Raw genomic sequence first — 14,685 nt, forward strand, 5'->3', positions numbered from 1 at the left:
GACGGGGAGGCAGCGGCGCGGCGAGTGGAGGCGGAGGAGGTGTGATTTGGGGCAGGGGCTGGCAAGGCGGAGGAGAGAGTTCGTCGTGGCGGAGGTGGGGCGGAGGAGGAGGGCGGCCCCTGCCGTGGTGGACGACATGGTGTCGGTGGTGGTGGCGGTGGCCGGAGATCGGGACGGTGGTGGTGGCGGTGGCCGTGTGGGAGTGGGTGGGAAGCGATGGGGAATGGCCGTATCGGCGGGCAGGAAGGAGTCTCTGGTGGGCCACGATAAAGGCGCTACTGGGCTGGACAAGAAATCCCCTAAACATCCAACTAGGTTGCAAGAAAAGCTCGAGCCTCGTGAGCCGTTCGAGATTAACTCGTTTTTTTTACTCGACTCGAGATCGACTTGAAAAAAACAAGCTGAGTTTAAACACTTTATGTAGATCGATCGAGAAACGAGCCAATCTTGAGTCAATGTTGGCTCGCTTAATTTTAGCTCGATAGCTCGACAGAATATTATTATTTTAAATGATCATATCATATATTAAATGGAAATAAGATAATTATTATCATATATGTTGTCCATAATTTTTCTCCATTTTATTTACCAACGTACATGGAAACTTAATTAAATGCATAGAAGATTTAAGCCTAATTATGACACGTGGTCGACTATGTGTTAAATATCTTATATTTTTGACAAATGTTCCCAGCATATTCGCCTTATTTTTTTCATTCATAGATTTATAATTTTTACCATCTCATTTAGCTCGAAACTAGCTCGAGATCGACTCGAGATCGTTACAAGCTGAGCAAGTCATGTTCTACAACTCGATCATGAGCTTCACTGAATTTGAGCTCGCTCAAATTTTTATATGAGTTGAGCTGAGCCAACTCCAACTCGCTCGAGCTCGACTCGTTTGGAGCCCTACATCCAACCCGGTTAAATCAACCCCCTACAAGATTACAGAGATTGCCACTCAAAAAAAAAACGCAGAGACAATTTCCTTTTATATAATTTTGTTCGTGAGTTTAGGAATCATAACTTTGAGGCTCACAATCTCGCCAAGCTGGCCTGTAAGCTAGGTTTAGAACGACATGTTTGGCTGGGTAGTCCCCAACAAAGTGGCGAGATTCTCTCTCTCTCTCTAAAAAAACTACTGCTCCAAAAAAAGAGGTTAAATCACCCCTCCCCCTTCAACTCAAGAGAAAAAAAGGTTAAATTACCCCCCAAACTCTTGCAAAATCATACAAATCACAGATGTGCCTCTAGGTGGTACTGACTTACCCACTGAACCAGTGCTCTCCTCGCGACAGCCGACGCTCGCTCTTTCCGCCGGCGATGGACACTAGCTCTGGTTTGCAATGGGCCATCCAAGAGTTTCGAGCTCAAGATCCGATCAAGCTCGCGGAAGTGACTGAGATTTAATGGTGGTCTCCCAGCGTGAACATGCTAGTCGCCCACATGCAGGGGCTGCTAGAGATTGCGACCCTATAGGAGAGCCCCGCATGTTAGGTGGATGCCGCTTTCGATTCAGATAGAGGATCTAGAGCAATCTCTGTGATGCAAATGACTTTTTCCTGCTATATTCTTTTTGTGCAAGATGCAAGGGATGGCCTCGTTCTGGCAAGCAAGCTTGGCTGCAACAATCAGGTGGTTGAAGCCGTTTGCATGGAATTGATCAAGGTGATGCAAAGTGTCGGCGACAACTATTTTTTAGAAATGCACCTTTTCATGTCGCTGTTTCAATACTGTTAAGTTTAATTACTGTCCTAGGGTAACAAACGGTGTATCACTGTTCTCACATGACCATGTAGGCATTCCTTCAAAAACAGAGTGCAGACCATTGTGCACGTAGAGAACGACACCATCCTCCACGTCGAACGCACATGATCTGCGCTTGGGTAGTCGGCTCGCGCTGCACCTTGGTGTAACTCAGTCGAAGCTGGGGGAGGTGTTGGAATTATGCTCTAAAGGCAATAATAAAATAGTTATTATTATATTTCCTTGTTCATGATAATTATTTATTGTTCATGCTATAATTGTATTAACCGGAAACCATAATACATGTGTGAATACATAGATCGTAATATGTCCCTAGTAAGCCTCTAGTTGACTAGCTCGTTGATCAATAGATGGTCATGGTTTCCTGACCATGGACATTGGATGTCATTGATAACGGGATCACATCATTAGGAGAATGATGTGATGGACAAGACCCAATCTTAAGCATAGCACAAGATCGTGTTGTTCGTTCGCTAAAGCTTTTCTAATGTCAAGTATTATTTTCTTAGACCATGAGATTGTGCAACTCTCGGATACCGTAGGAATGCTTTGGGTGTACCAAACGTCACAACGTAACTGGGCGGCTATAAAGGTGCACTACAGGTATCTCCGAAAGTGTCTGTTGGGTTGGCACGAATCGAGACTGGGATTTGTCACTCCGTATGACGGAGAGGTATCTCTAGGCCCACTCGGTAATGCATCATCATCATAATGATCTCAATGTGACTAAGGAGTTAGCCACATGATCATGCGTTACGAAACGAGTAAAGAGACTTGTCGGTAACGAGATTGAACGAGGTATGGGGATACCGGCGATCGAATCTCGGGCAAGTAACATATCGATAGGCAAAGGAAATTGCATACGGGATTGATTTAATCCTTAACATCATGGTTCATCCGATGAGATCATCGTGGAACATGTAGGAGCCAACATGGGCATCCAGATCCCGTTGTTGGTTATTGGCCGGAGAGATGTCTCGGTCATGTCTACATGGTTCCCGAACCCGTAGGGTCTACACACTTAAGGTTCGATGACGCTAGAGTTGTTATGGGATATAGTATGTGGTTACCGAAGTTTTTTCGGAGTCCCGAATGAGATCCCGTATGTCACGAGGAGTTCCAGAATGGTCCGGAGGTGAAGATTTATATATGGGAAGTCCTCATATGGTCACCAGAAGTGTTCGGGGGTTTTGCGGTATTGTATCGGGACCACCGAAAGGGTTCCGGGGGTCCACCCGGAGGGTCCATCTGCCCCGGAGGGCCCTATGGGCTGTATGTGGAGGGGAACCAGCCCCTAAGTGGGCTGGGCGCCATTCCCCCTAGGGCCCATGCGCCTAGGGTTAAGGGGAAACCCTAAAGGGGGCGCCCCCTTGGCTTGGGGGGCAAGTTTCCCCTTCCTGGCCGCCGCCCCTCCCCTAGATGAGATCTGGGGGCCGGCCCCCCTCTCCCTTGCCCCTATATATAGTGGGGGTGTGGGAGGGCAGCAGCACCCTTCCCCTGTCGCAGCCCCTCCCCCTCTCCTACACCTCCTCCTCCTCCTCCGTAGCGCTTGGCGAAGCCTGCCAGAGAACCACGTGCTCCATCACCACCACGCCGTCGTGCTGTCGGAGTTCTTCCTCAACTTCTCCTCTCCCCTTGTGAGGGAGTCCTGGATTAGGGGGTGTTCGGGTAGCCGGACTATACCTTCAGTCGGACTCCTGGATTATGAAGATACAAGATTGAAGACTTCGTCCCGTGTCTGGATGGGACTTTCCTTTGCGTGGAAGGCAAGCTTGGCGATGCGGATATTCAAGATCTCCTACCGTTGTAACCGACTCTGTGTAACCCTAACCCTATCCGGTGTCTATATAAACCGGAGGGTTGTAGTTCGTAGGCAATCAACTCCATACACAACAATCATACCATAGGCTAGCTTCTAGGGTTTAGCCTCCTTGATCTTGTGGTAGATCTACTCTTGTACTACCCATATCATCAATATTAATCAAGCAGGAGTAGGGTATTACCTCCATCGAGAGGGCCCGAACTTGGGTAAAACAAAGTGTTCCCTGCCTCCTGTTACCATCTGGCCTAGACACACAGTTCGGGACCCCCTACCCGAGATCCGCCGGTTTTGACACCGACATTGGTGCTTTCATTGAGAGTTCCTCTGTGTCGTCGCCTTTAGGCCCGATGGCTCCTTTGATCATCAACAACGATGCGGTCCAGGGTGAGATTTTTCTCCCCGGACAGATCTTCGTCTTCGGCGGCTTCGCACTGCGGGCCAATTCACTTGACCACCTGGAGCAGATCGAAAGCTACGCCTCTGGCCATCAAATCAGGTTTGGAAGCCTAAACTACACGACAGACATCCGCGGAGATTTGATCTTCGACGGATTCGAGCCACAGCCAAGCGCGCCGCACTGTCTCGTGGGGCATGATCTAGCTCTACCGCCGAACAGTACCCTGGAGGCCGCAAACGCACCGGCTCTGACCCTTAATTCGGAGCCAGCTGCGCCAATCAAGGGTGAGCGGTTGGACGTCACCTTGGGGGTTGTAATCTCAAAGGCGATCGAGCCAAACGCCAACCCCGCACTCTGCAAGGCCCGTGACTCCGAGGAGCCGGATTCCTCTCCGAGCTCCGAGCCCCCCGCGCCCCTGTCGATCGAATCCGATTGGGCGCCGATCATGGAGTTCACTGCCGCGGACATCTTTCAGCACTCGCCCTTCGGCGACATCCTGGATTCTCTAAAGTCTCTCTCTTTATCAGGAGAGCCCTGGCCGAACTACGGTCAGCAAGGTTGGGATACGGACGACGAAGAAATTCAAAGCCCACCCACCACCCACTTCGTAGCCACTGTCGACGACTTAACCGACACGCTTGACTTCGACTCCGAAGACATCGACGACATGGACGACGATGCAGGAGACGAACAAGAACCAGCACCTGTAGGGCGCTGGAAGGCCACCTCGTCATATGACATATATATGGTGGATACTCCAAAAGATGGAGATGGCGATGGAACAGGGGGGGTGACGCCCCCAAGAAACAGCAAAAGCGCCGGCGTCAGCGGCGCCGCTCTAAATCCCGCCAAGGCAAAAACGGTGATTCCGGCACGGGAGATAATACTACCCCGGATAGCGCCGAAGAACACCCACCTCAGCAAGATTCGGCACAGGAAGACGAAGAAGCCAGCCCTCATGGGAAAGCGGCAGACGAAGAGGTCGAGGATGATAACTATACGCCTCCCTCCGAAGACGAGGCAAGCCTCGATGACGACGAATTCGTCATACCATCAGACCCCGCCGAACAAGAGTGTTTTAAACACAGGCTTTTAGCCATGACAAGCAGCCTCAAGAAAAAGCAGCAACAGCTTAGAGCTGCCCAAGAATTGCTAGCTGACAGATGGACTGAAGACCTTGCGGCCGAAGAGTATGAACTCGAACGCCCCTCCAAGAGTTACCCGAAGCGCGGGCCGCTACCACGATCAGAGGAGGAAGCACCTACATCACCAGCGCATGACATGGCAGACCGGCCACCTCGCGGTCGCGACAGAGAGGCCTGTCGGCCCTCCACCCAAGCCATGCCCCGACGCCACTCAACTAAGGCACGGGAAAATGCGCCCGACCTGCGAGACATACTGGAGGATAAGGCAAGACAAACAAGATCGATCTACGGATCGCGCAGGCGTCCTACGGCATGTGACAATGATCTTCACTCCGGATACAACAAATCCGGCCGGGCCGAACACAACAGACATAGCTTTTCCGAGCTACGTCGTGATACAACCCAGTACAGAGGCGCCGCACACCCGCTATGCTTCACGAATGAAGTAATGGATCATAAAATCCCAGAGGGTTTCAAACCCGTAAACATCGAATCATACGATGGCACAACAGATCCGGCTGTATGGATCGAGGATTATCTCCTTCACATCCACATGGCACGTGGCGATGATCTACATGCCGTCAAATACCTCCCGCTCAAACTTAAAGGACCGGCCTGGCATTGGCTTAACAGCTTGCCAGCAGACTCAATCGGTTCTTGGGAGGACCTGGAAGCCGCATTCCTTGACAATTTCCAGGGCACTTATGTGCGACCGCCGGATGCCGACGACTTAAGCCACATAATCCATCAGCTAGAGGAATCGGCCAGACAATTCTGGACACGGTTCCTAACAAAGAAAAACCAGATAGTCGACTGTCCGGACGCAGAGGACCTAGAAGCCTTCAAGCATAACATCCGCGACGAGTGGCTTGCCCGGCACCTGGGACAGGAAAAGCCGAAATCCATGGCAGCCCTCACGACACTCATGACCCGCTTTTGCGCAGGAGAAGACAGCTGGCTAGCTCGCAGTAACAACTTATCAAAGAACCCTGGTAATTCGGGTACCAAGGACAAAAGTGGCAGGACACGTCGGAATAAGGAAAAACGCCGCGTCAACAGCGACATGAATGAAGACACGGCAGTCAATGCCGGATTCAAAGGCTATAAATCCGGTCAGCGGAAAAAGCCATTCAAAAAGAATACTTAGGGCCCGTCCAGTTTAGACCGAATACTCGATCGCTTATGCCAGATACATGGCACCCTCGAAAGGCCAGCCAATCACACCAACAGGGATTGTTGGGTGTTCAAGCAGGCAGGCAAGTTAAGGGCCGAAAACAGAGACAAGGGGCTGCACATCGACGACGAGGAGCCCAAGCCGCCGAACAACAATGGACAGAAGGGCTTTCCCTCACAAGTGCGGACGGTGAACATGATATACGCAACCCACATTCCCAAGGGGAGCGGAAGCATGCGCTACGGGACGTATACGCGATAGAGCCAGTCGCCCCAAAGTTCAACCCATGGTCCTCCTGCCTGATCACTTTTGATCGAAGGGACCAACCCACTAGCATCCGTCATGGCGGCTTCGCCGCATTGATTCTCGACCCAATCATCGACGGATTTCACCTCACAAGAGTCCTCATGGACAGCGGCAGTAGCCTGAACCTGCTTTATCAGGATACAGTGCGAAAAATGAGCATAGATCCCTCAAGGATTAAGCCCACAAGAACGACCTTTAAAGGCGTCATACCAGGTGTAGAAGCCAACTGTACAGGCTTAGTAACACTTGATGTGGTCTTCGGATCCCCGGAGAATTTCCGAAGCGAAGAGTTAATCTTCGATATAGTCCCGTTTCGCAGTGGCTATCACGCCCTGCTCGGACGAACCACTTTCGCAAAGTTCAATGCGGTGCCGCACTACGTATATCTCAAGCTCAAGATGCCAGGCCCTTGAGGAGTAATTACAGTCAACGGAAACACCGAACGCTCCCTCCGTACGGAGGAGCATATGGCGGCTCTCACAGCAGAGGTACAAAGTAGCCTTCTCAGGCAATTCTCCAGTCCGGCCATTAAAAAGCCAGACACTGCCAAGCGCGCCCGGAGTAATCCACAGCAGGACCGCCTGGCACGCTCTGAGCAAGCGTAGCAATGCGGCCCCAACCCCAGCTTTCGCAACATAGCGAAACCAGTACCTCGTGTACATAACTACGCCCTGGAAATACCATGGGCACAGGGGAAGGGGCACAATAACGGTGCACCCAAAATACGACTTAAAACGTACTAGGGTCTGCCGGATTTTTTTTAAATTTTTCTTACTTTCAGGACTCCATACTTTGGATGACCTGTTCGGCAATTTGACTGCCGCACAAACGATGCAAGATCCAGGGAGGCAGACAAGCCATGCCGCATTATGGAATCCCAGGTGGTTTCTGTTACGAACGCTATACCTGTTTTAAATACAATTTCGCGGCCTGCCCCTGGTCAGGACATACTGAATAGTCCAATATCTTTTGCTTAACGCACTATTTGTATCGTTCGGCTTTGATAAGTAGCCTCTCTATAAACAATGCTTAGCTTTTTGTCTATTTTTTGCATTACTCTCTTTTATATATGTTCATTAATGACATGTTGCACCCGTACACTATGGTACGACAAGTACGCCAGGGGCTTCAGTACCCTTTAACATGGTGTGAGAAGCCCGTACACTTTCACAAGTGCGGCACCCCGAACTTATAGCACTATATGCATCGGCTCCGAATCATGATTTGGGTCAATAGTTGGGTTTGCCCGGCTCCTATGTTTTGGTGCCTTACGTTTCGCTATATCGGCTAAGGTAGCACTAGGAGAACCACTGCGATTGTGCCCCGGTTGAGCTGGGTTAAGCACCTCAGTGGAGAAAGCTAAAACTGACTGTCATGATGAGGCGAGAGACCGGTCGCTGTTCGAGAGGTTTTTCGAGTCCCTAAAGACTTATGCCGCTTCGAGCGAGGAGCTGGATAACCCCAGCCAAGGCGTGGATAGCGCCCCGAACTCGGTCTTCCGAACTAGGGGCTTCGCCGAAATTTAAAATTATAAAGTTCTATGGCTAAGTGAGAGTGTTCAAGCATTATAGTCCGATTGCCTGGTTCGTCGTGCTGAGCGCCTCCCTCGAAGGACCCAAACATGGGAAAAAGAGCGCACAGGTTTATCACCGAACACCCCAGCACTAGTGGCATGGGGGCAGAAGCCGACGACTGGCCATCTCTCAATTTTTGATAAACGGCCGCAGAGAAAATAATATTTTAAATTCAATAAGCATTGCTTAGCGCATATGAACAAGTTTTCAGCGCACAGGATAAAATCGAGCGATTTCATTCAAAAATTACACCCTTGGTACACTCATCCGCTACAAGGCGGGCACCCGCAAGAACATCCTTATAGTAGTTCTCGGGCTTGCGATGCTCCTTCCCCGGCGGCGGCCCGTCCCTAACAAGCTTCTTACCGTCCAGCTCACCCCAGTGCACCTTTGCACAGGCAAGGGCCCTACGGGCACCTTCGATCCAGACGGAGCGCTTGATGACCTCGAGCCTTGGACAGGCCTCCACCAGCCGCCACACCAGGCCGAAGTAGCTCCTAGGCAGGGCCTCTCCGGGCCACAACCGAACTATGAAGCCCTTCATGGCCTGTTCGGCCGCCTTGTGGAGCTCGACCAGCTGTTTCAGCTGGTCGCTCAAGGGCACAGGGTGTCCGGCCTCAGCATACTGAGACCAGAACACCTTCTCCGTCGAGCTGCCCTCTTCAGCTCGGTAGAATGCGGCGGCGTCGGATACGCTGCGGGGAAGATCTGCGAACGCCCCTGGAGAGCTCCGGGTTCGGGTAAGTAACAAGTAGTTTACTTTTATATTTCTGCTTTGCATGAAGAATGCCTTATCCGCTGCTATCTTTTTCACCTCCTCCAACTCTTGGAGGGCCTTTTGGGCTTCGGCCTTGGCAGACTTGGCAGTCTCAAGGGCCGCCACGAGCTCGGATGCTTGTGCCTTTGACTCAAGCTCCAAACTCTCATGTTTTTTCATGAGAGCCTGAAGCTCTTGTTGCACCTCGCCGACCTGAGCCCCAACTCTCTCTCACTCGGTGCGCTCGGCGGCCGTTTTCTTTTCAGCCTCAGATAGCGCCTGCTTGAGGGTCGCCACCTCAGTCGTGGCCCCTACAATAAGCAGTACAATCCTGTTATTTTTTGCAATCACGCCTCTCTATAGGCACCTTTTGTTGGGGAACGTTGCAGAAAACAAAAAATTTCCTACTCGTTTCACAAGATCATCTAGGAGTTCATCTAGCAACGAGTGATTAGATGCATCTACATACCTTTGTAGATCGCGCACGGAAGCGTTCAAAAGAACGGTGATGATGTAGTCGTACTCGACGTGATCCAAATCACCGATGACCAGCGCCGAACGGACGGCACCTCCGCGTTCAACACACGTACGGAACAGCCACGTCTCCTCCTTCTTGATCCAGCAAGGGAGGGAGGAGAGGTTGAGGGAGATGGCACCAGTAGCAGCACGACGGCGTGGTGTTGATGGAGCTGCAGTACTCCGGCAGAGCTTCGCTAAGCACTATGGAGGTGGAGGAGGTGTTGGGGAGGGAGAAGGAGGCAACCAAAGGCCAAGGCGTTCAGGTATGAAGTCCCTCCTCTCCCCCACTATATATAGGGGTGCCAAGGGGGGGTGGCCGGCCCTAGGAGATCCAATCTCCTAGGGGGTGCGGCGGCCAAGGGGGGTTTCCCTCCCCCCCAAGGCACCTAGGAGGTGCCTTCCCCTCCTAGGACTCTTTCCCCCTTAAACCCTAGGCGCATGGGCCTATGTGGGGCTGGTGCCCTTGGCCCATTAGGCCAAGGAGCACCCCCTACAGCCCATGTGGCCCCCCCGGGACAGGTGGACCCACCCGGTGGACCCCCGGGACCCTTCCGGTGGTCCCGGTACAATACCGATAACCCCGAAACTTGTCCCGATGCCCGAAACAGGACTTCCCATATATAAATCTTTACCTCCGGACCATTCCGGAACTCCTCGTGACGTTCGGGATCTCATCCGGGACTCCGAACAACATTCGGGTTACTGCATATACATATCCCTACAACCCTAGCATAACTGAACCTTAAGTGTGTAGACCCTACGGGTTCGGGAGACAAGCAGACATGACCGAGACGACTCTCCGGTCAATAACCAACAGCGGGATCTGGATACCCATGTTGGCTCCCACATGCTCCACGATGATCTCATCGGATGAACCACGATGTCGAGGATTCTATCAACCCCGTACGCTGTTCCCTTTGTCTATCGATATGTTACTTGCCCGAGATTCGATCGTCGGTATCCCAATACCTCGTTCAATCTCGTTACCGGCAAGTCACTTTACTCGTACCGTAATGCATGATCCCGTGACCAGACACTTGGTCACTATGAGCTCATTATGATGATGCATTACCGAGTGGGCCCAGTGATACCTCTCCGTCATACGGAGTGACAAATCCCAGTCTTGATCCATGTCACCCAACAGACACTTTCGGAGATACCCGTAGTCTACCTTTATAGTCACCCAGTTACGTTGTGACGTTTGGCATACCCAAAGCACTCCTACGGTATCCGGGAGTTACACGATCTCATGGTCTAAGGAAAAGATATTTGACATTGGAAAACTCTAGCAAATGAACTATACGATCTTGTGCTATGTTTAGGATTGGGTCTTGTCCATCACATCATTCTCCTAATGATGTGATCTCGTTATCAATGACATCCAGTGTCCATAGTCAGGAAACCATGACTATCTGTTGATCAACGAGCTAGTCAACTAGAGGCTCACTAGGGACATGTTGATGTCTGTTATTCACACATGTATTACGATTTCCGGATAACACAATTATAGCATGAATAAAGACAATTATCATGAACAAGGAAATATAATAATAATGCTTTTATTATTGCCTCTAGGGCATATTTCCAACAGTCTCCCACTTGCACTAGAGTCAATAATCTAGTTCCATTGTGATGAATCGAACACCCATGGAATTCTGGTGTTGGTCATGTTTTGCTCTAGGGAGAGGTTTAGTCAACGGATCTGCTACATTCAGGTCCGTATGTACTTTACAAATCTCTATGTCTCCATCTTGAACATTTTCACGAATGGAGTTGAAGCGACGCTTGATGTGCCTTGTCTTCTTGTGAAACCTGGGCTCCTTGGCAAGTGCAATAGCTCCAGTGTTGTCACAGAAGAGCTTGATCGGCCCCGACGCATTGGGTATGACTCCTAGGTCGGTGATGAACTCCTTCACCCATATTGCTTCATGTGCTGCCTCCGAGGCTGCCATGTACTCCGCTTCACATGTAGATCCCGCCACGACGCTTTGCTTGCAACTGCACCAGCTTACTGCCCCACCATTCAAAATATACACGTATCCGGTTTGTGACTTAGAGTCATCCAGATCTATGTCGAAGCTAGCGTCGACGTAACCCTTTACGACGTGCTCTTCGTCACCTCCATAAACGAGAAACATTTCCTTAGTCCTTTTCAGGTACTTCAGGATATTCTTGACCGCTGTCCAGTGTTCCTTGCCGGGATTACTTTGGTACCTTCCTACCAAACTTACGGCAAGGTTTACATCAGGTCTGGTACACAGCATGGCATACATAATAGAACCTATGGCTGAGGCATAGGGGATGACGCTCATCTCTTCTATATCTTCTGCCGTGGTCGGACATTGAGCTGAGCTCAATTTCATACCTTGCAACACAGGCAAGAACCCCTTCTTGGATTGATCCATATTGAACTTCTTCAATATCTTATCAAGGTATGTGCTTTGTGAAAGACCTATGAGGCGTCTCGATCTATCTCTATAGATTTTGATGCCTAATATATAAGCAGCTTCTCCAAGGTCCTTCATTGAAAAACTTTTATTCAAGTAGGCCTTAATGCTGTCCAAGAGTTCTATATCATTTCCCATCAAAAGTATGTCATCTACATATAATATGAGAAATGCTACAGAGCTCCCACTCACTTTCTTGTAAACGCAGGCTTCTCCATAAGTCTGTGTAAACCCAAACGCCTTGATCATCTCATCAAAGCGAATGTTCCAACTCCGAGATGCTTGCACCAGCCCATAAATCGAGCGTTGGAGCTTGCACACTTTGTCAGCATTCTTAGGATCGACAAAACCTTCCGGCTGCATCATATACAATTCTTCCTTAAGGAAACCATTAAGGAATGCCGTTTTGACGTCCATTTGCCATATTTCGTAATCATAGAATGCGGCAATTGCTAACATGATTCGGACGGACTTCAGCTTCGCTACCGGTGAGAAAGTCTCATCGTAGTCAACCCCTTGAACTTGTCGATAACCCTTAGCGACAAGCCGAGCTTTATAGATGGTCACATTACCATCCGCGTCTGTCTTCTTCTTAAAGATCCATTTATTTTCTATGGCTCGCCGTTCAACGGGCAAGTCAGTCAAAGTCCATACTTCGTTTTCATACATGGATCCTATCTCGGATTTCATGGCTTCTAGCCATTTGTCGGAATCCGGGCCCGCCATCGCTTCTTCATAGTTCGAAGGTTCACCGTTGTCTAACAACATGATTTCCAAGACAGGGTTGCCGTACCACTCTGGTGCGGAACGTGTCCTTGTGTCCACTAGTAGGACTCCTCCCCCTTGGAAACCCTAGGCGCATGGGCCTTGTGGGGCTGGTGCCCTTGGCCCAAGCAGGCCAAGGCGCACCCCCTACAGCCCATGTGGCCCCCGGGGATGGGTGGCCCCACCCGGTGGGCCCCCGGGACCCCTCCGGTGGTCCCGGTACAATACCGATAACCCCGAAACTTGTCCCGATGCCCGAAACAGGACTTCCCATATATAAATCTTTACCTCCGGACCATTCCGGAACTCCTCGTGACGTCCGGGATCTCATACGGGACTCCGAACAACATTCGGGTTACTGCATATACATATCCCTACAACCCTAGCGTAACCGAACCTTAAGTGTGTAGACCCTACGGGTTCGGGAGACAAGCAGACATGACCGAGACGACTCTCTGGTCAATAACCAACAGCGGGATCTGGATACCCATGTTGGCTCCCACATGCTCCACGATGATCTCATCGGATGAACCATGATGTCGAGGATTCTATCAACCCCGTACGCTATTCCCTTTGTCTATCGATATGTTACTTGCCCGAGATTCGATCGTCGGTATCCCAATACCTCGTTCAATCTCGTTACCGGCAAGTCACTTTACTCGTACCGTAATGCATGATCCCGTGACCAGACACTTGGTCACTCTGAGCTCATTATGATGATGCATTACCGAGTGGGCCCAGTGATACCTCTCCGTCATACGGAGTGACAAATCCCAGTCTTGATCCATGTCACCCAACAGACACTTTCGGAGATACCCGTAGTCTACCTTTATAGTCACCCAGTTACGTTGTGACGTTTGGCATACCCAAAGTACTCCTACGGTATCCGGGAGTTACACGATCTCATGGTCTAAGGAAAAGATACTTTGACATTGCAAAACTCTAGCAAACGAACTATACGATCTTGTGCTATGTTTAGGATTGGGTCTCGTCCATCACATCATTCTCCTAATGATGTGATCTCGTTATCAATGACATCCAGTGTCCATAGTCAGGAAACCATGACTATCTTTTGATCAACGAGCTAGTCTACTAGAGGCTTACTAGGGACATGTTGATGTCTATTATTCACACATGTATTACGATTTCCAGATAACACAATTATAGCATGAATAAAGACAATTATCATGAACAAGGAAATATAATAATAATGCTTTTATTATTGCCTCTAGGGCATATTTCCAACAGTCTCCCACTTGCACTAGAGTCAATAATCTAGTTACATTGTGATGAATCGAACACCCATGGAATTCTGGTGTTGATCATGTTTTGCTCTAGGGAGAGGTTTAGTCAACGGATCTGCTACATTCAGGTCCGTATGTACTTTACAAATCTCTATGTCTCCATCTTGAAGATTTTCACGAATGGAGTTGAAGCGACGCTTGATGTGCCTTGTCTTCTTGTGAAACCTGGGCTCCTTGGCAAGTGCAATAGCTCCAGTGTTGTCACAGAAGAGCTTGATCGGCCCCGACGCATTGGGTATGACTCCTAGGTCGGTGATGAACTCCTTCACCCATATTGCTTCATGTGCTGCCTCCGAGGCTGCCATGCACTCCGCTTCACATGTAGATCCCGCCACGACGCTTTGCTTGCAACTGCACCAGCTTACTGCCCCACCATTCAAAATATACACGTATCCGGTTTGTGACTTAGAGTCATCCAGATCTGTGTCGAAGCTAGCGTCGACGTAACCCTTTACGACGAGCTCTTCGTCACCTCCATAAACGAGAAACATTTCCTTAGTCCTTTTCAGGTACTTCAGGATATTCTTGACCGCTGTCCAGTGTTCCTTGCCGGGATTACTTTGGTACCTTCCTACCAAACTTACGGCAAGGTTTACATCAGGTCTGGTACACAGCATGGCATACATAATAGAACCTATGGCTGAGGCATAGGGGATGACGCTCATCTCTTCTATATCTTCTGCCGTGGTCGGACATTGAGCTGAGCTC

The 14,685-nt window shown here is 50.0% G+C and overlaps 1 protein-coding gene across 1 annotated transcript in view; it reads right to left on the reverse strand.

The window, feature by feature from the left end:
* Window positions 1–265, reverse strand: part of LOC119356141 (protein TRIGALACTOSYLDIACYLGLYCEROL 1, chloroplastic-like) — a 1,863-nt gene extending 1,598 nt beyond the window's left edge. The window contains exon 1 of the mRNA XM_037623054.1: window positions 2–265. Coding sequence (XP_037478951.1) covers window positions 2–138 — 137 coding nt within the window. The 5' untranslated portion in view covers window positions 139–265. The remainder of the gene's footprint in view (window position 1) is intronic.
* Between the last annotated feature and the right edge of the window lie 14,420 nt (window positions 266–14,685).

This window comes from Triticum dicoccoides, chromosome 2A (assembly GCF_002162155.2).
Source record: "Triticum dicoccoides isolate Atlit2015 ecotype Zavitan chromosome 2A, WEW_v2.0, whole genome shotgun sequence".
NCBI lineage: Eukaryota > Viridiplantae > Streptophyta > Magnoliopsida > Poales > Poaceae > Triticum > Triticum dicoccoides.